The following is a 26998-nucleotide window of genomic DNA, read 5'->3' as shown; positions in this document are numbered from 1 at the left end:
GATTCAAACATCTTTCTCTTTGGTCATGTTGCAGCCCGAAAGAATAAATCCAGAGCTGAACCAGAAAGGCTACAATGTGAAGTCAGATGTCTGGAGCCTCGGCATCACCATGGTATGAAACCTGTGTTAGGGACACGTACGCGCTGCAGCAAATTGGCACTGGGGCCAGGGACCAGGCCTACTTGGGAAAGCCTCCTCTCTGGAGGCTGTAGGTTGCAATGAAGTTGAGATTCTTGTAGCCCTATAGAATGATCAGGATTTAAAAGTAATACTGGTTCTCTGATGGCGATGTTCTCTCATAGTAAAGATCCCAAAGTACTTAATTGACAAGTTGCATATTTTTGTGTCTCGTGATTTCAATTTTTATCGTGTCCGTTAGCTCAGAAGAGTCAATAATTGAGGCATCCTTGAGTTTTACATGTTTTGTTTACAAAATTGATTGGTCCTCTATTTATTTATTTGAAACGTTTTATATAGCGCTGGCTAGACCCGTAGATATCAGAGCGCTTGACATAAGAACACGTTGATCAAAGTTACATTCGTTACCATCGCATAAAATAAAAAACATATATGGGTTATCTGGAGCATGCGGTAGGGTGGAGGGTGAGGGTTCGCGACAGGGGGGGTAGGAGAAAAACAAACCAGGTTATGTAGGGCTGGAAGGGGAGTCATCCACAGGATCACAGAGGAAGAAGGCAGGGGAGGGAAAGGAAACAGCGGAGAGACGAAGAAAAACAATGTCCAATGTCCGGCTGGGTAGGTGACGGCTAAGGGGGTGAAACCAAAGTTAATCTCCTCTATAGCTGCCAAAACAGCTCCACCAGGCATCGGTCATGATGCTCGGGCACCGCAGTCAGTATAACATAAAAGGTTTCTGCCAGAGTGCATAGTCAAAGTTCCATCAGCCACACCAGTCTCGGGTAGTATCGGGGAATGCCGCCCGCCTCAACCTCCAGCTGTCCGGTATTCATCTCTCCCCGGCTGGTCAAAGCTCACTCGGCGCGAGGAGCATGCAGACTCCGGCCCCCATTTCAGGGGTATGGCAAAAACTCTGCAGGCTAGTCTACCAAGAAACTGGCAGTGTAGATGAGTCACCCAGCCTGGAGCAACAGGGAAGTGAAACGCCCAATATCAATACCACAACACCACCACATGAACACAGCCCTGATTGCAAGCGCCAAGAACAGAGAATTGATCGGTCCTCTATTTTGTCGTACCTTAGTAGAATAGATTTAAATAAGCAGACTGTCAACTTACCCTATATTCAGGACTTGGTGTACTACCGCTGGATCTATCCCCATGCTTTGCATGTGAAGTTTCAGACGCACATACTGGGAGAAGCCATTGCAAGGTCTGCTCTGCTTGCCTTTCATGCCTTGCCCTTCTCTGGCTCAACTCATGCACACTTTATTTCCCCTGTCTCAGGCTCTTCTCCAGTATTTTTTGTGTCTCTACTGCAAGCTCTCAGGTTTAGGACCAACCTTCCTAGGCTTGTGGCCTTACATTCTCAGGCTCGGCCCTATGCCCCATGCTGAGACAGGTTCTGGTCCCTGTGCTCCACTGAGGTCCCTGACCCTGCTGGGTTACCCTGCTCAACTCTGCCCTCCCATGCTTGGCTCTACACTTCCTGGTCCTAGTTCTGCACTCTTATGCTGTGACTTATGCTCTCCTTCTATCCCGCTATTTGACGGAGACTTCTTGGTGGCTTGATACCGTATTGTATGCTTACAAAATACTGTTCAAAGCTGATCCACACCATGTTTATTAGAAACAAAATTACTGAACGGAGCACTGTGCTATTACTGTACCTTAGAACATCAGATCTCCAGTAGGGTGATAACATGACTCCATAATACACAATGCCTGTTCTGCCCTTTTTGTTTTTATAAATCATTGTGTCTAGGTGTGTCAGCAGGTGTAAAGAAACTGATACAAACGTACAACTATCAGAATTCATTGACCCCTGCATTGGAATTCCAGGACTGGGGCTGTAATCTTGGTGTTGTTGAGATAACCGATAACTAGTAATACTAATCTCTAGGGGCGGGAGAACCCAAAAGCCTGGTAGCTCTGAGAAATGCTTGTTGATTTCTCATTTCAGGAAGCAAAATATTGGCGCTTACAAACATGATTAATGTGCACCTTCATTAAAGTTCCTAAAGCGGCAGTACAGCCTTGGTGACTGGGCGAAGAAGCATGTGTGCATTTTGATGGAAACAGTTGTTGGGGAAGTTGAATGTAGATTCAGGCAGCACTATTGGTTTAGAGAACCGACCTATAATATGTTGTAAGCAGAACCCCAATAGGATGTTGGATTTGCCTATCCCTGAAATCAAAGAAAAGTTTGCAAGAGGGGAGTTATGCGTGGATGCTGGCTTGATAAAAGAGGGTCTATGAGTTTGTGGTCATTTTTTAGTAGTCTCATCTGTGCAAGGGAACTAACAGTTTCTTGTGTCTTTTCGGGCAGATTGAGATGGCCATCCTGCGGTTTCCATACGAGTCCTGGGGTACTCCTTTCCAGCAGCTGAAGCAGGTGGTGGAGGAGCCATCCCCACAACTCCCTGCAGACCGATTCTCCAAAGAGTTTGTGGACTTCACAGCACACTGGTGAGTCTCTCTCCATAGCTGGGTTCATCTCTCTCTACCAGCAGATGATGATTAACACCTATATAGATGAGGACCGTTCTAGGTCGTGCAGGCTGGTTTTGTTTAAAAGTGACATGCTATATTTACTTTTGTTTTGGTACCAAATCTCTGAAGCATTTACAATGTATGAAAATTTGAATTCTGGGTTCTGAGAGATTGTCCATCTCGATCATTGACAACCATATGCCTAATCAGAAGAAATGTTTTATTTTTCTTGGTGGCATCATATCTTCCAGGGGTGCATTCTGGGAAAGAAATGTTGTGCGAAGCAATAGTGATTCCCTTACAGAGGTCTTTCCTTTGGGGCACATGCTGGTACGGTGCCTTTCAAAACCTCTCCAATACATTACAAATCGGTGTCCTTTATGACCCTCCCTGGCTAGAGCTGACTGCTCAACATAGGCAACCAGTACCATCTTACAATGAGGGCAGCTGCTTGGATTCACTATGCACATGAAACACTCGGAACTGAAGTCTGCAGCAAAGCCTTATAATAACCCCCAAAACTATTCAAGTGGAGCACAATTAGAATGCAGCAGCAGGGATTGACAGCAAGTTTGACAATTTAAAGAAGTTCATCTTGGAGCGCAATCCACTGCCAACCTCGCCCACTCCATTTGCTGTTGCTTCCCTATCCTAGAAAACCTGTCTTCACTTCCAACCTTCCTCAATGCCATTTTAAAGCAGATTAAAGGGCTTACAGCTGGCTCAGGACAATATCAAACACCAGTATTTAGTACCCCCCCTCCAAGCCTCTGAAGCCCCCAACATACTACCCACTGATGTGCACATCGGGTAAATTGACTCCAGCCCTGAGCACGCATGCCCTCAGCCGTCAATTAGCCCCACAGGGCAGATGAATGCAAATAGTTTTTGTGCCTGTGAAAATCTTGATCTCCCTCCTGCAAAGGCTCATATTCTGACAATAAGTGAGTCTTGAGAAGGCAGGCTTACCACATTTGCCCACCTCGGCAGCCACCTCTACCCTGGAGTCTCAGCTCACTCTTGGAATACTAGATTTAAACGCAAATCATCCCATGCGTTGCAAGAGGAATAAGTAGCGCCACCAGAAGCAGCAAAATAAAATCAGCAGTAACGTTTCTTATGCTACACATAATTTGTTCTTGATGTTCACCAAAAATGTAGTAAGGACCCCTATGCCCAACAAAGAAGAAAGCGGGCCCAACCGCTCATCACGCACCACATCATCGTCTCAAATTGATAGTCCAGAGACTCTTTGCTAAAATCTTTCGCTAAGTATCCCCGGCAACGGGTCAACTCGACCTGCAATCCAAATTGGCTCACGCTCTGAGGATTTCACATCAAGGGCATACCAGGGAGGCGCAGGGGTGCCGGGGGCGATTCCAGACCTAGACGTCCGGCTGAACCGCTTAGGCCCCCCGCCCAGGTCAACGGCAAAACCACTCGAGTCATGTTCGTAAGGACCTGGAGAGCTCTGAACCCGCTGCTGGAAACTGCTCATATCATCGAACCTCTATTGCCCCGCCTGCAGGAGGAAGACACCCAGGGAGTACCCTTTGTGCCACCCTCTGTACAGGCCGCACAGAGCCCTTCCAAAAGACTGTTAAGTGAAACAATCAGCCCTGCAACTCTCAAGTGATAAACTGCTGTTCATCCTAGAGTGCCACATGCAAGGTCCTCATGATATTCTAAAAAGGGGAAACATTTTAAGGTTATCCCTGAGTTCAGCAGTCTGGAGTCACACAACATCTTTCAGTCTAATTCCTGGCCCCAGGGGCTCCCAAACTTCACAACCCACGCTGGCAACCTTCGCCTCGTTGGCCCACTGCCGTAGTCTGTTGTATCCAGAACCGAGGCTTGCAACGCATTTGGCATCAAGATCCTTCTCCCTAAAACATTCAGCTACCCTGTGGATCTGGTAAAACCTCGGACCTTCCTGGGGGTGCCCAGGAAAGAGCCATACTCCATTCTAAAAAAAAAATGCCATGGGCCGCACCATCACATCCTCCAATGATCAAAGAAACACAACAAACTGCCTCTCAAAGAGTGACTGGAACTGGCTGCCGTCAGCCCTGTCTTTCAGGCACTCGGATTAAATTAAGGCTTCAGCACCCCCATGTTCGGAGCCATCATCTCTATCCTTGTGATCTTCGAATATTAACGGCCTTTTGTAGAAACTTTGGTTCCTCGATCTTATAGCCTTTCTAACTGGCTTTAAAATCATCGCCTTACAGGAAACATGGTCTGTGCCAAGTCACCCTATCACTTGCTATATCGAGTACAGCAAACTGGCTTCCAGAGAGCACAAGTTTGGCAGATTAAAGGGGCGGTCTGTTACCATATATCTCTGCAAAACTACAGGTGAAAGTTGAACTGATAATATTCCAGGAGAACTGTCTACAAGGACTAAAAATCCGTAATTGGAGACCACAGCGCTCTCTTTCGCTGATTAACATTTACATGAATCCAAGCACAAGACAGAAAAGGCAAAGATTTACCCAGTTAATATCAGCCCTGTGTGATCTGGCCATGGAGCAGCCCCTAGCTTGACTGCATGTTAACAGATGGCTTTAACACAAACCTCTTTCAAGACTATATTGAGGATAATATTGAGATTTTTCCTGAGGGCATCTGGAATATTGCCAGACAAACCAGGCCAAAAGGCTGCCCACGAAGCTCGCTGGGGGAACTCCTGGTCCTGTAGCTTAGCAGTGTGAGCCTAAAAGTACTGAATGGCTGCTTCTCCCAAGAACCCCACCCCCCACCCAGTTGGTTAAGAACTGATGGGAAAACTCATTCTTACATTAACGACTCCATATGCAATGTGGAAATGTTCTGCTTAGTTGAAAGTTACTTCATCGCTCTGCGCACAGAGAGTGACCACCATTCCCAGATAACAAAACTAAACTTCAATCTGTCTTGGCAAACCTCAGCCTGTGCCACGGGCAAGGGAATCTACACTGATAACCTCAGGCGTCTCAAATGGAGAGAAGACCTCATCGGTAAAATCATGACTGAATGTGTAAGATCCACCGTAGTGGACAAACCTCACCTCATCACTCTGCTCCTTGCAAAATTTTCACTTCCAGCTATAAACCTCTCCCAGTCGCATGCTTGCATACTCTTACTAATTCATTTCTCCTTAATACAACGATCCAGCATCTAAAGAAAGCCCGTAATAGCACCATGAGAAGTGCTTGTAAGAACCCTGGAAACAACTAGCAATCCTAGCATTCAAGCAGGCGCGGAAAAACTATTAGCAAGCTGTTCAGGCAGAGAAGTCTAGTCGCTTAAACCACTCTGGACGATTCTACTATGTGAGACAAAGAAAAACAACTCTAGGAACTTCTGGGCCCTGGAAAACAGGCAGGTGAATGGGTCTGGAAGGACCGGCTGTGTGAACATCACTGATTCGGGATGGCCATCTTTCTTCTAAAGGCACTTCACGTCAAGTGATGACTCCGTTTGCTAAACAAACTATCACTCCTGCCACTCCCCAAGAATGCCACTGCCTGGCCCTTTACCATGCAGCCTCCCCATCTCTGCTCAGTCAGCTGCAACAGGTTATGCCAAAGGTGAGAACAGATAAGGTCCCTTGGCCCAACTGCCTTCCCCAGGCCCTCTTCAAGCAGGTCATTCCTTTCTGGGCAGGCAAGCTTTTACTCAACCCATCTATAAAGGGCAATCTAAATCGGATCTTAGCAATTGCAGACTGATTGCACGTCTGGACAACAAAGCAAAATTCTTTACTAGTCTACTGATGAAGGATCTGCAGCAATGGGTGGAGACAAGGGGGCTCATCCCAATGAATCAAATGAGATTCACTGCAAAATCTGGTACTTTATCTAACTTGTTTGCCATATCTATCCTATCGGATAAAGCAATCACCTTTCACACCTTTTTGCATTGCTGCTTTGTAGATTTCAAGGTGGCGTTTGACTGAGTTCTAAGGGGAGCCCTCTGGACAAAACTAAAGATTTGGGGCATTCCATGTAAGCTCCTGGAGCCAATCATTCAGCTACACTCTAGCACCTGGATCCGCATCAAATTGCACGATGGAGCTTGCTTGTCAAGGAAAACCCGAACTATGAGGAGTGTAAAGCAGGGGTGCGTGCTAGCCTCCCTCCTTGTCAACTTGTTCATTTCTGATCTGTCTAAAGCCCTTGTCACCATCAACAGCCACTACCCAAAGATCGGTGAGGAACATATCAGCAGTCTGTTTTATACTGATGGCCTAGCCCTGTTCAGCTAGACCAGAGTAGGGTTGCAGAGTCTCTTAAAGCTGCTGCATTCCTTCACCTTCATTAATATATTTGATGTCAATCTATACAAAACTAAAGCTGTAATGCTTGGAAGGAAATCCTATCGGGGGCTGGCTGGTTATAAAATTGTAATAAGATCACGAAGGACCAGTCATGCAAGTATCTGAGGGTCCTCATTGACACAAGAGGCTCCCTTGCTCGTCAACAGAAGGAGGTTGAAATAAAAGCCCTTGCCCTTCAGATAACTCTGTCAAAACTATCAAACATGTTGTGTGGGCCAAGTCGTTTCCCTTTCCTGGAAGTTATGAGGGTAAAAATCATACCATCGTCCTATGGTAGTGAAATTCTGCTGGGAAAAGACTAAACTACTGAATAAATTTGTCACCAGTATATACAAATTTGTTTTATGCTTGCCCAGATCCTCTTCCGCCGCACAGATCAGGCTGGAGCTGGGCCTCTACAATTAGCAGGCCATCCGTGCTGGTGCTTTCTAAATCTGTGCCACAAACTCAGGGCTGCCAGGGTTGGCTACTTGGAGGCGCTACTGTGGGATGAGATTAAAATTGCTGGCCCCAGGCAACTGCATCCTCTGTATCTCGAGGACTGTCTTAAGTTTCCTGAATGTGAGAGAGCTCTAGGTTTCCAACCAGAGTCAACACGCCTTCAAGAAATGTGTACGCCACTGTTCAAACCACTCTGACGAGGCCACTTTAGTCAAGCTTAAGCATTCCTGGGCAGTCATTAACTCCTATCAGCCATTATCCCCGCCATCTTACCTGTCTTGGACCTACTCCAAATTCTAGAAGGCAAGATTTATGGACCCCAGGCTGGGAAATGGCCTTTTTTAAAATACCTTGTCAGATGGAGCCGCCCTCGGAAAGAACAACATGCGGGGGTTGTGGCTTGTGTGAGGAATCCATTGAACACATGGTCTGCCTCTGCCCAGCCATCTTGGAGAAAGCAAATCCCTTCTGAAGTGAGAGTGAAATGTACTGGGAATACGGTCGTGCCGGTAGGCTGTATTTGCCTTTCTTAACCCAGGCAACACCACCCTAAACAATCTGCTGGCAATGTTTGTTGCCTTAGCCGTTAATTAACTTGGCCACTCTAGGACTTACTCTCTTACTCTCAGCGAATCGCCAGTCCACATTGAACTGTAAAAGCTTATCCATTGGTTGGAAGAGTCACTGCTGTGCTGCTCACGAGTGGACCATCGTTCATGAAACCTTTGGCATCGGATGCTGCAAGACAGTACCTCTCATCTGATCATTCTTAAGTCCTCCAAAGGAACTTTCTCATCGGAAAAGACATTGAGAGACAGTCTGGCATGTCACAGAGAAATGTAGTGCAGGGAGATCAAGGATACACCTGACATCTTCGGGCAGCAAGATGTTGAAGAACTGGGGGAGGAAATCCTGGAAGCCTCTGCAGCTGAGGAAGAGGCCTTTTCCAGCCAAGAATCTTCATCCGACTCATAGATGGAAGGAAGTCTCCAGATCGAAGACATTTCTCCATGTCAATGTACCGTGATTACACATGCCCCTATAAAATTCTCAAACACTTGGGACAGAGTGAATATGCGGCTTCCAGGCTTCCACTGCCAAAAAGCCATGGAAGGCACCAACAATCTGATATGGATGCCTCATGCTTGACCCTGAAAATCAAGCCGAAATTGCCACACTCTGCTTCGGCCCAACCAGCTTTGGTTTCAAGCCATTCAACTCATTCTTTGGCTCCCAGCACCCCATGGTCCGACAAACAGGTTCTAAACACAACAGCAAAAGTTCTTTGGCACCAAAAGAAAAATCCACTTCTGCACCGAAGAAAAAACCTAGGTTGGTTCCAAAACCTGTGATTTCCACAACAGAATTGCTTACAGAATCCGTGCTCCAGGTAATGCAGGAGTGTCTCGATCCGAGGCAAAAGACAATACATATCCAGCCGCAAACTGGTCGAATAATAGCAAACGCTTGGTAGCCTCGGCCTCCAATATCTCAGCACCAGCTTTATTTTGAAGAGGTCATTGATATGCCACAGTCTCTTCAAAAGAAGAGAAAGAACATAGCCACCAGCCCTATGCTTCCTCCTATACCATCTTCTTAACCCCCGCAACCACTTCCTCCACCACCACCACCTCTGTCATACACTGGTACAGGTTGACATCACACACAGGGGTCTCCACAATCTCCTCTTGGAGATGATGATAGAGGGGATGATTCACATTCTCAACCTACAGATCACTGGGACAACTATGATGTTGATCTTCCAGGGGATACTGACCCTGACCTTTACCCAGCCAGACCATCACCTCTTGATGAAGCTTCTTACCAGGACTTTATTGCTAGGGTGGCTGCTTAGCACCAGGTCCCATTACATAAAGACACTATTATAGGATGATTTCCTATTTGAACACCTCTCCAATACCAATAGGGTGACTCAATACTTCCCTATGCTAAAAAGCATGCGCCGACATGCTGAGGATCTGTTTAAAGACCCTGTTAGAGCACGCATCATTACACCTAGGGTAGATAAAAAAAATATAAAGCTGCACCATGTGACCCTATATATATATTAAAGGGCAGTACAAAAAAAGACTGAGGAAGTTAGTTTCTAATAATTCCATCAGATGTGCCCTAGATTCAGCAGACACAGGTTCCGGAGGCGTACACATCAGCATATTACCATGTAGGCATGCATGGCTGCGTGTCTGGATTTAAACCAGAGATACAACAGACTTTACTAAATGTACCATTTGACAAGAAACATCTGTTTGGTCCCCAGGTGGACCAAGCATTAGAAAAAATGAAAAAAGATAATGAGGTAGCCAAATCAATGGGGACTTTACAAAGCTCCTCTACTTAGGGCTCATTTTGCGCCCCACATATAAGCAGGGCGCCAAGACTACATCTTCTGATGCCTCTACATGCTCCTATAGACAACAAAGTCATGCTTCCCCCATTACAGGTTCAACCATGCTTAGGGGCCATAGGTTTAGCCTACCTCAATCTCACCAGGATCCAAAACATTCAAATGGTGTTGCACAAATTCCAACCCAATCAAAGCATAACAATCAAAACAGTTATGGAATTCCTGGGCATGATGGCATCCTGCATTTCGATAGTACCACATGCTCGGCTGCACATGCGTTGAATGCAAGAATATCTAGCACGCCAGTGGTTGCAATCACAGGGTCACTTAACAGGATCTTGTGTTGGTAGACAGCCACACTCACTGCTTATGGGCCGATTTTGTTACAGGGCCGATTTTGCGAAACCGATTTTGATGCTGCAAAAATGGCCCTGTAACAAAAACTGCCCCCCAGGGGCCCAAAACCGGTCCCCACCCTTGCAGCACACCGGGGGATTTCCCGGTGCCCGCTACGGCCAGTCCGGCCCTGCCGACCACCTCAGCAGGATGCGGAAACAAGTCCACGAATGGGAACTCCACCCTCCAGTCCTTCTCCCATACTTTCACAGGTGGGGGTTTCCACAGATAGACCGCTTCACAACCGCAGAAAACGCAACATGCCCAAACTTCGCCTCCTGGTTACACACACTCTCCGTCCAAGGGCAATGTTCTATGGGTGAACTGCTTAGGAATATTTGCCTTTGCTTTTCCACCTCTCCCTCCTCTACTTTGGTTTGGAAGCTCAGGCAAATGTCTCTCACCCATGTCCTGGTAGCAATCGTTTGGGCTCGCCAACCATGGTTCACCACACTACTGGAACGATCAGTAGTTCCCCACGAGAAGCTTCCTTGCCACCTAGATCTTCTCGCTCAGAACCATGGAGAAATACAGCACCCAATCCCAAAGAAACACAACCTTGCAATTTGACTACTGAAGTCATAGAATTTGGTTATTAAAATCCTCCGTCTGAATGTATGACCATTCTTATAGAAGCTCACAGACCAACAACTAAAGCGTGTTATTCAGCAAAATGTAAACTGTTTGTTTTCTACTGTCATAACAAAAACATTAATCCACTTGACACAACTGTACAAAACATTGTCTGTTACCTTCTTCATTTACAGACCTCTGGCCTTGCTTCTGCATCCATACGTCTACGTTTAGCTGCAATTGCTGCCTACTTGCAAAATAGGCAACAACTTTCTCTGTTCAAAGTGCCAGTTATTAAGGTCATCGAAGGCCTTACAAGAGTAATACCACCTAGAGTTCCTCCTGCAACTACATGGAGTCTCAATATTGAACGTACTAGACTTATGAGTCCACCATTTGAACCATTGCACAAATGCTCCCTTTAACTCTTATCTCGGAAGGTTGCATTTGTAGTGGCAATTACCTCACTTAGGCATCTCAGTGAGCTGCAGGCTTTACCCTTGGAGGAACCTTTCTTCGACCTACATAAAGATAGGGTGGTTCTGAGAACAAACCCATTTTTTTTTTCCAAAGATGGTGTAGGAAGGTGGATATCTGACTATGGTTACCCCCAACTTTTTGCCTAGTGTCTAGCTGGTTTTTCGACTTAGTTGGCCTGAGATCCTGCCATTCAGGGTCTCAGGCTGTCTGCTCTCTCTCTAAATTAATACTATGTACTTTAGGTGCATAACCCATTTGGATAGGATCACCTTATTGGCCCCTGTACAGTGTACCCTAGGTACCCAGGGCATAGGTGTACCCTAGGCCTACCAGGGGCTGCAGCATGTATTATGCCACCCCTGGCCTGGCCTTCCATTTTGACACAACTGGCTGATCACTCAGCTGGGGCAAGGTCGTGTAATCACCCCTTGCTTAGGTGTAGTATTCCTATACCTAACTTACATATAGACACATGTGTACCGATCAGTCACTCCTATGGCAGGCCTTGACAATCCTGGAGGCAGAGTGCTTGGTAACATGTGAGATGGTGCTCTAGCATGAGCTGAGCCTGTCTGCAGCTTTCGGAACCTTGTCCTTATAGCTGTTCTATGATATAGCCTACCATATACTCTTAAAGTGCCTTATAATCTTAGACGGTTATGGTAACTATGGTTTGGCTTTATCGAAACATGTCGTGTAAGGTGTCTAACACTGTGGAATAATACCCCCATGCCATTTCTGGACATGAGAATATTATTCCCCCCTTCTAGAGGGAAAGACATGTTAAAATCATACTTCAACTGTTAGCCTCTGACCAAAGCCTCAGCATCACAAAATGGATGCTGCTGCCACGACACAAGTCTGACCTCCTGCAGCTGGGAGTGATCCCAGCCAGGGAGGCCTGGACAATAGGTTTCCTGCTTGGGGAGGTGCTAGCACCTCCCCAGACAGCCTTTAGTGTATTGGGGCAGGGTGGGCTGAAAGGAATGAGACATGCCTGGGGCACACAAGGTGTTCCTTGCATAGTCCAGTTCAAACCGGCGCTGGGGCACTCCAGCCCCAGCTCTGGCGCGAAACTGGACAAAGGGAAGTGGGTGTAACCACCCCCTCCCAGGTCCCACCCATAAGGCGTGACCTAGCAGGTATCCCAGCCCCCCAGATTAGTATAAGAGTGGGAGTTGGGCCTCAAGACATTAGATTATCCTGAACCTGCAAAACTGAACAGAAACTCTGGACCTTTGACATTCGATGAAAGAAGAAGACTGAAGAATCTCCCTTGTAGCCAAGGAGTGGCTACCCTGTGCAAACAGGCACCATCAAGAGACTACCCTTTGCTTTGCGACCGTTCTACGAGGAACCGACTGCAGAGCCCGACCAGAGCCTTGACTTCCAGACTTCTCCGACCCTCATCCACATCTGCAGCAGAGCTGAGATCCGTGGAGGCGACGAGCGACGTGGGACCGGCTACCTGGAAAAAGTGGCTAGTAACTTACAGCGCAGCTTCTGAGGTACCCTCGAAGTTGTGCTCCGGGGATTGAGAAGCCCCAACCCCAAGCACCATCTGCACCGAAGATCAGCCCCCCACACTCCACGAGTCCTGCGTGGGGCCCTTCAGCATTTTCCTGCTTGTCGCGTCTGTCCGGTTGCTTGCCCGCTGGCTAGTGGCCTCTGTGACGACGCACCCTGAAATCTTCTGCGCTGGTTTGGCTCCTCCAGACTGGCTCCCGCTTCTCTGCAAAGAAGAAGCACCCCAGACCTTCCTGGTCTGCACCAGAAGCAAGTCCTTCGTTCTTCGTGGGTTCCGCTTGCCAAGGCTTGGTGAGTCCTAGTCCAACTTCGACGCCGCCGACAGCAAGAGCCTTCGTGGGACAGCTCGCCTCCTGGTCCTGGTCGTCCTCGACGCTTCCTGGTCCTCCTGGCTGCAGCGACAAGCTTCACCTTCACCTGCAATCTTCACGACATCGCCTGGTTCCTTCCTGGTTCCACGTGGTCACTGGCTAGTGACCTTGACTCTGTCCCTTCTGCTTGCAGGTTTCTTCTCTTCTTGATCCCAGCCTTGGGATCCACCGAACACTCTTCACTGACTGCCTGTCAGCATCTTTCTTCAGGCATCCATAGGAGTTGACGACGAAAACGACGCATCTTCACCCCTATGCACCCGCAGCCTGTGGGCTAGGTAACTTGGGTACTCCGGTGCTCATCAGGATAGTGACTATCCTAGTGTCTAGTTTTCAAGTCTCAACTTCCTAGCTACTCCGGAAGTGTCCTAAATCTACCGTTTTCTAAACTGTACTATTGCTATTGACTTTTACGCATTACGCGTGAGTGTTTCCACTCTGCACACGAATCCCGTGGGCCTCCCACTTCCTAACTAACGCTAGTGTAGTGTAGCCCCAGCGATTCCCTAGGCCTAGGCCTATTCTATTTCCGTGACAGTGGTTCTTATACCACTTACTTAGTATATGGTTTGCGTGGCCCCTAGGGCCTAACTGTATTACTTACCTGTGTGACTTAATGTATGCTTAAATAAGACTGTGTTGTACTTACCTCTATTCTCATAAAGAGTGCTGAGGGTTTGCTTAGAATAAATACACTTTATTTTATATATATCTGTTGTGGTGTCCTTTCATTTGGTATTCAAGGGATTATATATGGTATCACAGCTGGCTTCACATGCCATTCAGAGTTTAGCCTAAGACTGCTCTTGTCCATGCTACCACTAGGATAGCTGGTCTATAAGGTTGACTTTACAACCAATCACCATAAGGGTATTTGGACTGATATAAGGTGTACACTATAACTAGTGACATCATACATCAGGCCAACTTCTCACAGATGGTTTCATCTTTTCACCTTAATCCAGTGGTTTCAACCCGGAGATCCCTTGACCTATTTGGCCGTGGCTCCCCATTATATTACTATTTTTTGGCGGGTGGGAGAGCCCGGCCTCTGGAGTACTTCCATTTTATTATCTGAAAATAATTGTCAGGAAGCTGACGAAGGTATTCTAATCATAGATGTAACAAAAGTGTAAGTTGTTCAATAAAAAAAACTTTAATTGATAAAGTCAGAAACAATACTCTTCAGCACTGCGGTTTGCATATTAGAATTTTTAAACTTTTTTGTTTTTAGAAATTTGCCATTAGCATTGGATGCTCTCCTATAGATCATTTTAGTTAAGGAGCCATTTTTGATATAAAAGAATGCTACTCCAATAATCTTATTAGCCATTAGTCCACATTAGTAAGGTTTTGGTGTTCTACATACATTTATCATTTCTCTCATCACTTCTTGTGTTGATGTCAAGTATGCCAATTAGTTCTCACTTTCAAGTGTCTTACAATTTGAGAACTCTGCAACTATTGAGTTGGTATTGCAAAACATGACAGACTGGATCTATAAATCCACTTAAGGGTTAAACTAGACAGAGAGTGACTAGGAGCTATGTGTTTAGTGGAAGAACTAAGGCTGCAGTCATGCAGTTTACATAAGCTTTGAGATTGCTAATATAAACAGGAAATACACAAGACTCCTGTCAACAAAGTAAAACCTTACGGACAGACTTTAAAGGTCGAGGAGAAGTACAATTGATTGCAAAGTTTTGGAGTGCAATCAAAAAGCATACACTTCTACCAACTTCCAGGTTTCAAGAATGGCGGTGGAGATTGCTGGAGTAGGACCAGTGGAAGTACAGAGAGGCATCTGTACAGTGTGTAAGCCCCAATCTTTGTACAAGTTGGTGATAGTAAAACAAATCGTACAAGCAACATATGGAAATATAACGAAGCAAGACCGCGATCCCAAAACTGCGCTCCCGGCTACTGATGGCTTACGTAGTCTTAAACTCACCTGTGGTGGCTGCAAGCTTGAAGACAGTCTTTGCGACCATGTCCACAGCAGGTAGCCGCTGATCAGGAGTGGAGTCAGAACCCAAGCGAGACAGCTTACAAGCTTAAAACTAGAGACTCCACAGGATCTGCACCCTGATGTCGCTTCATCTGAACTGCAGCCTGAGAGGCAGGTACCACTGCACCACCCTCCATGAATCCCCACTGGAGTGACTCTTTCCATGTCCACAGCAGGTAGCCGCTGATCAGGACTTGAGTCAGAACCCAAGCGAGACAGCTTGCAAGCTTAAAACTAGAGACTCCACAGGATCTGCACCCTGATGTCGCTTCATCTGAACTACAGCTTGAGAGGCAGGTACCACTGCACCATCCTCCACGAATCCCCACTGGAGTGACTCTTTCCATGTCCACAGCAGGTAGCCGCTGATCAGGACTGGAGTCAGAACCCAAGCGAGACAGCTTGCAAGCTTAAAACTAGAGACTCCACAGGATCTGCACCCTGATGTCGCTTCATCTGAAGTACAGCTTGAGAGGCAGGTACCACTGCACCATCCTCCATGAATCCCCACTGGAGTGACTCTTTCCATGTCCACAGCAGGTAGCCGCTGATCAGGACTTGAGTCAGAACCCAAGCGAGACCGCTTGCAAGCTTAAAACTAGAGACTCCACAGGATCTGCACCCTGATGTCGCTTCATCTGAACTACAGCTTGAGAGGCAGGTACCACTGCACCATCCTCCGTGAATCCCCACTGGAGTGACTCTTTCCATGTCCACAGCAGGTAGCCGCTGATCAGGACTGGAGTCAGAACCCAAGCGAGACGGCTTACAAGCTTAAAACTAGAGACTCCACAGGATCTGCACCCTGATGTCGCTTCATCTGAACTACAGCTTGAGAGGCAGGTACCATTGCACCATCCTCCACGAATCCCCACTGGAGTGACTCTTTCCATGTCGATTTAGTTCTATGTAAGGGCCGGGTAGTTGGGAATTGTGCTACTGAGGGATCTCCATACGGAAGCAAAAGTGGGACGAGTAGGAAGCCCCACTATATATGACCTGGGCTGCTTGTTGCTGGTCACACTTTCTTAAAGTGTGGGTTACTGTTTGCAAGAATAATTCAAAATGTGCGTGTCCCTCACGTGCCGAAATGTCAGGAACTCTGACAAAGCAACGGGCAAATCATTTTTATTTGCTACAATTTTTGAAGGTTGTCAGGAAGCACTAGGGGGGCAAGCTCAAGTGGACTCCTGCTGAGGACATGGTCACGCTGGGATGACTTTTAACTACAGACCAGGATGCAATCCAACCTTGTAAACTAATGCTCAAAGCAGCGGAGATCCCAACTGCACACGTAGCCTTCTTTTAGCTAATGATTCTCAAGAGTCATTCATGAAAAGGAAATGATTAGGAATAACACGATCTTTCATCATCAGTTGCATACACTCCTAACTTCAATGAACTCTGTTAATAGCTCAGTTACTTGTTCTAGGATTTAAATAGCCTTCCCTTTGTGCGTTCGTTTATATTTCCTCATCGTTTATAGTTTGTGTCAACTGCTGCAATATCTGGTATGCAGGAGCAATTCATGTGTTATTTTGCATGTCGCACTGCCATCTAGCGGTATTAAGAGGGAGTTTCATCTTCATGGTTTAACAAAATATATTTCAGAAAGCAAGCTTACAAAATGCAAGAAAGTGCACAAGGAATATTGACGCATTGTGCCGCGGCTAGTTTTGCAGGTGCACCAAGGTGCCGTGGCTCACAGATTGGGAACCGCTGCCTTAATCAGTTGAACTACATACTTTCTTTTCACAACCAGATTCAGTTGAACAAAGGGCCCTTCATACACTGGATGTCAGAAGAGCTGTTATGGATTATGCTGATAGAACTAAACAGTTTTGTAAAACTAAACCGCTTTTCATTGCTTTTTTGCCCCCCTCACACAGGAAAGCCCATATCAAAGATAGGCATTTCTAGATGGATAATGAAATGCATTCAAACATGTTATGCCGAAGCTAAAATAACTTTGCGCACACCACCTAAGGCCGACTTCACTCGTAAGATACAAGCTTCCATGGCTTTCCTGGGCAATATTCCAATAGCTGATATTTGCAAAGCAGCTACATGGTCTATATCACACACTTGCACTAAACATTATGTGGACGTTTTAGCGCACCCAAAAAGCCAGTGTAAGTCGGGCAGTGCTACGAACTCTTTCAAACAACTGCAACACCCACAGGTTAGCCGTCTCTATTTAGGAGGGAATGCTTTACAGTCTACGCCAAGCATGTGTATCTACAGCCACACATGTCTCAAACAGATTGTTACTTTCCCTGTAAGCATCTGTTCATGGCTTGTAGTGCTGTAGACTCCCATCTGCTCACCCTTCTCCCTGGACACCTGTGGCCATTGCAGTTCATTTACTTTATCTTACTTGCATGGACATCTATTTACTGACACTTTTACTCCATTCTCACCCGCCTGCGGGAAAACAATCTAGCAATGGAGCCGATGCCCATGTGCATTATCACTGAGAGGAGGAGTCACTTTACCTCGTGACTCGAAATCCTTCTTAAAAGAAAAACAACTTGCACGCACATGGACGCAACAGTAGCTTACGGAAGCATGATAAGCATGTGAATCTACAGCATTACATGCCGTGAACAGGTCCTTACAGGGTAAGTAATATTATCCTTTTTAGTTTATGAAGGAACCATGGGCCCAAGGAGCCTAGCCTCATCCAAATGGAAGGAAGATGGTAGCAGCATTTGGATGGGTGTTGTGGCAAGCTTTTAGAAGGGATGTGTGGGATCACATTTCCAGATGGTTGGCATGCTCTGCATCATTGACCCAGCGAGTGTGACGGGGTACTTGTGTAACTTCAGAGGGAGCTGCTTGTCTGTACTTTACTATTAAACTTGTTGTAGTTAAGTCCTCCCCCATTACACCTGCCACTCTGAAAATCGCTAGGAAATTTCTCTGCTGCCTCTCTAACCCCTCTTCAAGCATGTCAATTGCATTGCTCCCAACGTCCCTTCATCTAGTGTGCCTGCTCTGTCACCAAGTGCTGTATTGTAACCATTGTGGCAACCATCCCTCTTTCTCCACATTTTGATCAACCCACATTCGTTCTAGAGTACCCTTCCCTTGCTCAATGTTGAAGGTGGCAAACTGGTGATTAAAAATCCAAATCTAGGACATTGGGATACTGTTGGGCACCTTCTTCAATGCAAACTCCTAAGCTGGAGCAACTACCAAAAGCTCGTCATTGCTGAACTGGTAAACTGCAATCCATGAAATTTTTGATCCTGCATTATATTACCCTGTTTGCTGCTTATTCCTGAACACGAGGTGTTGGATCTTAGGTGGATGGCTTTTAAACGCCATACCCTCCCCACAGCAAAGTATGACTCTGAGGTCTGCAGTTTCGCCTACTAAAATGGAGTTAGCCATTTGGCTATCTGAATGCTATTTAAATTTCCTTTGTTAAATTCGCCCTCTAGCGACACTTAAAGAGGTGGGATTTCATGACTATCTTCTGACTATCCGTCAAATGGATTAATTTTATTCAGATCAATAAACATTGTCTGCGCTGGACCGTGTGAAAAGGTGTACTTCCTTTTTAAATAGTGACAATGTTTGGAATATGCATGCCACAATTCTATCTGCTGCATCAGTTGAGATAGAATAGCTGCCATTGAATTATCAACCACTAATGACCACAGTAAAATAGGAAGAGTCAAGTCTGGCTGTAGCGTGAGGCTGCTGTTAGTAAGGCTTATTTCATGTGGTAGAGCACTCTGTGTGCTATTTCCTTGATCTCCATTCGGATTCCCTCAACAGGTCATGTACGGTTGCTGCCATCTCTGCAAACAAAGGGATAAAACACATGACAAAACTCAGAATTCCAAGTGACTTTGTAGGAAGTAAGAATCATCTTGTAGGGATAAATTCAATGACCAGCTCAGTCGGTATGGACTTTCCCTGCAAGAATAGTGGCTCTAGAAACAACACATCACCTTTTTGAATCTCCGCTTTTGCACTGTTCATATTGAGCCCTCTACTCTGAATGCTACTAGCACGCTTCTCGATATCTCTTTGTGCTTCTTTATAGAAGTTGTGAACACCCAAATAGCATCCCCATCTTGAAAGATCTTTTTTTGAGGTGGCAACTTACGCTCCATATTTCTCTTCACTTAGTGGATGATGGTGGAGCTGTCCCTAAAACCTTTTGAGGTCTTGCTGTACCCTTCATGCCTATTAAAAAAACCTGAGATGCAGGCTATTATTGAGAAAATGTCATTCCTAGAGGCTATTTTGTCAGTCTGTTCTGGAGGTTACCGTATGACTCAGCAGCAGTGTGCCTTCCTGTATGCAGGACCTTGCTAAACTCCTACTGTTACTCGATATACTTTTGGTTTTTCCTCTCTGCTTAAAGGTGGCCTTCTGGTCCTTGGGACAAACACAGGCATTAAAGCGAGCCTTGTGCTTTGCTCTCCCTAAAACACCCTGCTGGAGCAATTCGAACTTCATTGCTTTGATGCTAGATATGCTTTATTAATTAATCTGAACGATGCCAGGTACAGGTAGCTTTGTCTATTTGTTCTTATGACAACCCTGTTGCCAATCTCCTATTGGAGTCGAAATGCTGATGTGCTTATTCAGATAGAATGCATTGACTGAAATAAACATACAACTATTTTAATATGTAACAGTCATTGTTATACGGTTCCTATGAATTTAGTAGGTTTATGTAGGTCAACAACATTTTTCAATATAGAGACTCATTCTACTTGTATCAACAGTAAATGTTGGGTAGGCTAACTCACGGTACTACATATAAACTCCTACACTTCCAGAGTTCTAGATGTTGTCAGTTACTTCGAACATCACCACTCTGATTCCCAAGGTATTAGTGGAAACGGATCTAACCCTTTCGTTGCCCAAGGTGCCACAAGGAAAATACACAAGAATACATTTTCAAGTGTTTATTGAAAATATCTAATCCTTGCAAATTAAACATGAGCTGCAATTAAGCAGATGAAACACATCACTGTTATAAGCATTATTAGAATGGTGAAAAACAGAAACAATTCAACCATGTTAATTGTTCCTAATGTTACGCATATCTATCACTAATCCCTCTATACTAGCGAGAGCATATTGGGAGTATCCTTCTGCCAGACATGTTGAAATGATCTAAACCCTTACCTTGATATAATATGTCAGAAAGCCGGCCCTAGTACATTAACAAATGCACCTCGTCTGAGTGTCCAGGCCTGCACACTTCTATTGCACGGTTATCTTTCTTTTCAGGATGAAGGCCAGGCCTGCAGAGCTGAATCTCAGTCACAGCTCACAGCAGCTTCCATGATAGCTTTGGCGTGAAGTGCCTCTTGCCAAATTCAGCATGGATGCTGTTTAAATAATAATACACCTGCCATATTGTACTGTGCCTGAGTTGCAGAACAGCGTCTTTAATTAGTATGGAGAGAAAGAGTCCTCTCCTATGAGCACAAAAATAAAACAAGGGCATCGCATTTTGAAATGTGTGGCCCTGGAACTAATTTTGCAGACTAAAGGGCAACCATATCTACCAAGAATAAATAAATGTGTGTGTGTGTGTGTGTGACTCTTCCTCGTATTATGGGAATATATTTGCAAACCAACATCAGAAAAAGATGCTAAGCTAAAGTGGAGAGTAAATGTAACTGCATAACATAATTTGCAATATATGCAAACCAACATCAGAAAAAGATGCTAAGCTAAAGTGGAGAGTAAATGTAACTCCATAACATAATTTGCAATATATCAATCAATTGTGGTGTTAATAAGTATTTTGACTATTCATTTCACATTACCCTCTTATCTCACGGATCGATGTGCCATTGTTCACTTTAGTATGTCTGGTAATTATTACCATTCTTATGTTTTCAGTACCAAAAGATAGATATTAAAAATGACATTGACTTCTTCAGTACTCCTTGGGCGATTGTAGGTTTAAGTCATTTACTAGGGCAATTGCTGTGGATCTTTGGTCTCAGCCACACACTAAAATTGTGAACAACGGTTCAATTTGTTAACCTGTTTGGATTCATAGATATCCTGCTTGGCATACTGAGTAAGGGTTTACTGTCTTTGGGTCCCAGTTTATGAACATCTGTATAGCTCCTATGTGCTAGCACAATCAAGCTTATTCATGGAAAACCTTCTTTCCTATTTTGTGAGCTCTGTATCAATGAGTGGCTGTGCAGGATATCCAGCAGTATTTTCCTTATGCTTTGTGGGGCTCCATGCTCATACAAACAACTGGGTCTGCAGACTCATGTTTTTGCCTCCTCCTTTGTTTTTTCTTTGGATGTTCTTAATCTGCTTTACTATTTTCCGGCTCTTCCCATGATATACTGATCTTTGGGTACTGCTCATGTTACTGCAGGTACCCGTGCTATATAATCCTCCTCCTTCATACCCTCCTTTCTCTCATCGAACCAGAGCGTCATATAGGGCAGCTTTTCCACATAGGCTGATTCCCTTTTTATTAAATTGTTTTTATTGAAAAAAAAAATTTAAGCATTTACAGTAACATACAGCAGGTCTACATTAGCAGTTGATAACTGCAGTCCCAGATCATTCAATTCACATATATAGTGGACCTTTTTCAGCAGCTTTTACATAAAAAGTAGTTCATTGTATTTCCAACCTTAGCCCTTTTCTCACTAGCTTGTCTCATGCTCCCATCTTCAGTAATTCAAGGGGGGCCCATTAGGGATATCTGTGATTTTTAGTGATCATTTTCTCTCAAGTTACTAAATCATCCACAACTTATTCTGACTCTTTTGATTGGAATTCAGAGGATATCCTTCTCTCCACTGATCTTAGTCTTTACTCTCATAGCCATTAGGGTGTCCATTGAAGCTCTCTAGATACAACATTGGAGCCTCTTTATCGTTTAAGAATATGCTTCTGTCGCCCCTTACATGGCAGTGAATATGACTCAACCCCAAATAGTTTTCCTGAAACTTGCCATTGTCTGAAATGCGTGCAAGCTATCCTTTTCTCAAAATGAAATTATCTGTAGTTGGCAGAGAGGCTCCACCAGCTTCATTTCGAGATGTTTCTTTAGCTGCCATTTGCTCTGCCCGATTTTCTCCAACTTGACCATAGCATTTGTCTGTTTTTCACTCTGCCTTTGTGCTCCTGTTGGTTTTGATATTTTTATTACTTGTTCTTCCCACTGTTCTTTAGATTTCATGATGAGAAATAGTAGACTTTTATTTGTGACAGACCTGCTGTGTTGTGCTGATCGTGGATTGCGCAGATTTCTGTGTTCCATAATGGGAAAGAAAAGACTCTTATTTTACTTGTGAGGAATCTATAGTGGCTTCTATTTCGTTGAGTCTGCATCCCCTTTTATTAGTTAAACAGCAGATTACTTGCTATTATAATCATTTTTGTTTCATAGAAAAAGTCCACTTTTGATTAAATTTTTATGGGCATTTCGGAAGCATTTTTTACACTGTGGTCATTAGATCTGTTATAATGGGTGCTTGTTTGGTGGTGAGGACATTTTTGACAACAGTCTTGAACCTGTAACCTGGGTGGTACTGCCACTTCAATTTATAGAACATCTGTACATTTGCTTTCTACTTTTCAAATCATTGTTTCTTTAATTCATTAACTTTGAGCTCTACCACTTATTATATGTGAGGCAGGTACTACAGTGCCTCAGTGGTTTGACTTATGCAAGTAGGCCCAGTATATGAGATATTTACTAAACTTCTGTTTTTCTTTTTAAGCTTACGGAAGAAGGCAGCAGAGAGAATGAGCTACCTGGAACTCATGGTGAGTATATTGCAACTTGTCTTAACTAATGGAATCACTAAGTATTTTTAAGGTGCACTTATAGCTTAATATTATTCGGTCGAGCCTAGCGCAGCGCGCATGCGCTGCTCTAGGAGGGCCTCTTGGAATCACTCCAGATTTTGTAGTAAACTTGTGTGTGTACCTTTACATTTTCCTCACGTTTTATTGGCCTTTGCGTGTGGCTTTCAAAAATGAAAGCACGCAATTGGCCAAAGGCGGGTGCATGGGCTCACCTTTCCTCTAAACCTTCACTCCCATGGCCTAGGGATCTAGGGAGCGAGCAGCGGCGCGCATTGTGCCAGCTGCATTCCTCCCTTATCGTTATCTTGTATTGGCTCATGTTACTAATTAAACAAAGCACGGTCGCTTTCGCAGCAGCGCTTGTTTAAACTTTGTTTTTCTCCCTCTTTGATGCGACCTCTAGTTGTCTGCCGTACCATTGGAGCACTCATTCGTACAGGCTACTTATGTGTCACTCAGAGGAATCCGCCTCTCAAGGCTCCCTGTAGAGCAATCACTTAAAACCCTTCCTGTAAGAAACGCTCGTTTTGAGCCGACAGCTGCGGTACATTAAGAGACGAGCAAGGCCAGCAGGGTAGAGGGCTCATGTAGCTCCCTGAAGCCCCTCTAGAGTTCAGACCGAAATAAAGAGACTCACAGAGTATGCTTCACAGGCGACCATCTTGGGTGGGCAACACGCCCCCATCCGCTCTCCTTGCCCTCTTCCATTCCCGACAGCCACTCTGTTGTACTCCCTGCGTTCTGTGAGCAGCGTCCTGACCTGACTGTTTCTAAACGCTAGTCTCACACTTGCTCTTAAGGTCGCTCCCAGTCTGTTTGCTGTAGCATACTACCTACGCCTTGTCTCCAGACCCTGCCTGCGCTCCCAGCAGCCCTTGGCCTGCGCGTGAGAAGGTGCCATGAGGCCCGAAGGCTGCTAATAGAGGCTTAGCTGAAATGACAGCCTGACAGTGACGCTGATCCCAGGACGCTCTGGCAAGCCTCATCTTTGTATTAAAAATAGGGTAAATATTGTCTGGCACCTTTAATTGGTCCCGCCCAGTCACGCAGTGCTTTGAGGAGCAGCGAGTCCCCGCTGGGAGCTCGTTGGTTAATGCTGGGGGGCGAAGGCACCCTCTTCCTCCCCCTGCTACTCCTCCCCTCATCCCTGGTTAGCCCCTGGCCTATAGCCTTTCTTCTCTGAAGCGCCTGTCACTTCCCTGCCTCCTGCCTCTCGGCGCCTGACCGTCTCATTTCGAAATGGATGCTCTCTGCCAAGATTGGAGGGCTCTTCCATCGGCAGCCTAGTTATCTTGTCAAGCCTCTGAAAGCGGAGCTGTCTGAAAGTGCCTCTTTCATCTCTGGTGCTTCGGCAGTGTGGCAGCCTTCAGCAAACCTGCCCATTTTATAAACTCTCTAAAGTGCGGCTGAGTGCGGGATCGGCAGTGCGAGGGGAAGCGATTGCTTACCACGGGACAGCACGTGGAATCGAGCACTACCACCGGGGCTGCTGTGCAGGACGGAAGTCACTGTGATGTCACACATAGGGCCTGCGTCCTGTGTGCGATAAGGGAAGTGGAGGAAGAGGCTGCCGTCCTCACCGCCTCCCCAGGTACTTTCTTATGTTATGTCTGACACACCAGGACAGGTCTCCCGAACTCTTGCTTTGCTTGTCGAGGGAGGCGAAGAGAGCCATTTACAACATAAAATGTCCCGCAGTAAGTCTGACCCCCGGGGTTTCCAGCAGCCTGGTGAAGTCTAGATTCGATTTCGTTGTCCATGACGCTCCTGGGGACCAGTTAGCAGAAAATAACTTATTTGTTTATTACCCAGATAAAGTTGTGTGTTCTCCTCCTACCTGACAGGTGCTGAGTAGGGATATCTTAAGTATTTTTGGGGCCTTGGGCCAAACGTATTTTTGGGGACTGTTTGCAACAGTTTTCAACTTATGCTCTTCAGTACCATATCACACACACCTTAGCTGTAACATCAAGTGCCCATACCTCAACCCCTACACTGATCTCCTGTCCCTCGTTACCGTCTCATTCACTCCTCTTCACAACCCTCAACACACTTCTCATCAGGGCCCTTGTGCACCTCATATTTAGCTAAACGTCTTGCGCCTCCATTGGCTATGCCAATGCTTGTTTTTCAAGGTGCTCTGAATCTGTTTTTTTTGTAGGAATAGTGATGTTTATAATCACCAGTATTCCAAGCAATGTATCCCTGAAAAGCCACAGAGCATTTCTTGAGTTTACAAAGGGGCTGGTATCACAGTATAAAGATTCTACATTTTGAATACTAGGCAGCTCAGACCGGTGGCTCAGTGTGTCTGCAAGTCAACTTCATCAAGAGATTAACATAAACCACACATAAGCAACTGGGCATCCAAGGCTCTGGCATCTTAGGATCAAATATGTCATGATCTGTTCTCCTAGATAAATCATATGAATTTTAACATCGAGCACCCCCAGAACCTCCAATTCTTCAAGATCTTTGCGAACACCACAGTGTTATACTTTCCTTACTTTTCAGACTGGAAAGTCGTCATCTGCTTGTTGTTTCAAGGGTTATCTGTGGCTATTAAATGGTCACCCAAACCATGCTGCAAATTGGAGGTAAGCAAATCAAATTCCATCTCCGTGGAAAGAACAAAAAGCTGATTCTACCAAAAAGCTGCATTGTGGTTTAGTATGCTTTGTAGTTGTGTAATAGGTCTAAGAAAGCAACTTCTTCTAACCTTGATATCCAGCTGTGTTATGAATTGGACTAGGGGAGTCTGAGTTTGCGGTCACCCTCCAGCATAAATTCTAGAGCTTCCAAGTTGTCACTGCGTGAGGTTTTAGAAAGCGGATATAGATACTCCACAGACTGTTTGAGTCCTTCAGACTCCTAAAATAATTTCAGACCCTCAGTGTGACCATCTAGTCTTATTTGCCATAACACACATCTACAAGTATGCCTCTTGAGTGAGAGGCGATGTGCGCTCCTTGCACACCAGCCGTGAGGAAGGTTTGTTATCACCTTGCATCCCAAATGGTTGATCTACAACGTAATCTAAAGGTTTAATCTTAACGGCATGTTTCCCAAATCTAATATTCCCTCCCACAGGCTGCCAGGTATATTACTTGACACACCTGTTCATCTTGGGACACTGTTTTCATTCTTTTTTGGAGATTTACGGAGTTACAATGGGACACACCTCGCCATTCTCCTGCTTTTCAGAACTTGAAATTTTGTTGCGGAAGAAGTAGCTTCATGGCGTTTGGAACTTTATTTCCAAAGTACCAGTTTTTATGGAAGTCGAAATGATACAATAGCTTTGGTTCTGGGCCTTAGTTATCCAGACCAACCTTTTGACTTGCCTGTTGTCAAGGTTTTATCCTTTATCCACTATGTGAACTCGACAGATGTTCAATTTGATACCAAAAACATTTGTCATTCTTTGGTGCATACTCTGGGTCCGTTCTGTGTCTAGTCCTCGTGAAGCTGCACCTTTAAGAGAATCAGGCACATGCGCCCTTCTGTTTGTGTTCTGAGTATCATTACACCATTGTTGGCAGAGCCAGCTTTGGGACTTGTGCTTTCTTTGAATTTGTGTTTTGAACACGTAGATTCCCTATTAGAGTGCCATGAATGTCGAAATATTTATGCTTCAGAGCTTTACATGGATTAAACCGAAGCTAGGTCTTATTATTTACTTGCCCATGCTTCAGGGCTGAGCTAATTTTGCTTTTCTATGTAAGGTAGACGGTCACTCATCCAGATATAATTCAAAGGGCTCATTCCAATCCTATTAATGTATTCCTCATATTATAGATGTAAGAAGTATTTTTGAGTTTACGCTGACTGTACCAGAGCATGCAGTATGCCCTGGGAAGGCTACAGGAGATGTGATCATCTTATCTGTTTCGTTTCATGGATCTCAGATTTACGAAATCCAGGAAGTAGTTTTCGTAGGGAAAATCCATGTTCTTTCTACGTGCACTAAACAAATCTTCAGATTTTATTTTCAGTTAATGTACATTTTATGTCTTTTAGTTTGAGGAAAGATGTTTAGAGAACTCCTGTTAACATTT

The 26998-nt window shown here is 45.2% G+C and overlaps 1 protein-coding gene across 8 annotated transcripts in view; it reads left to right on the top strand.

The window, feature by feature from the left end:
- The window catches only part of MAP2K3 (mitogen-activated protein kinase kinase 3), a 315923-nt gene that overhangs the window by 274129 nt on the left and 14796 nt on the right, over nucleotides 1–26998 (top strand). For all 8 annotated transcript variants that reach the window (XM_085628897.1, XM_085628895.1, XM_085628901.1 and 5 more), the window contains 3 exons: nucleotides 35–112; nucleotides 2468–2607; nucleotides 22853–22898. In XM_085628897.1, coding sequence (XP_085485023.1) covers nucleotides 35–112; nucleotides 2468–2607; nucleotides 22853–22898 — 264 coding nt within the window. The remainder of the gene's footprint in view (nucleotides 1–34; nucleotides 113–2467; nucleotides 2608–22852; nucleotides 22899–26998) is intronic.

Source organism: Triturus cristatus, chromosome 10 (assembly GCF_964204655.1).
Source record: "Triturus cristatus chromosome 10, aTriCri1.1, whole genome shotgun sequence".
In the NCBI taxonomy this organism is placed as follows: Eukaryota; Metazoa; Chordata; class Amphibia; order Caudata; family Salamandridae; genus Triturus; species Triturus cristatus.
The sequence above is the reverse complement of the archived record's forward strand: the minus strand, read 5'-3'. Positions and strand labels throughout refer to the sequence as shown.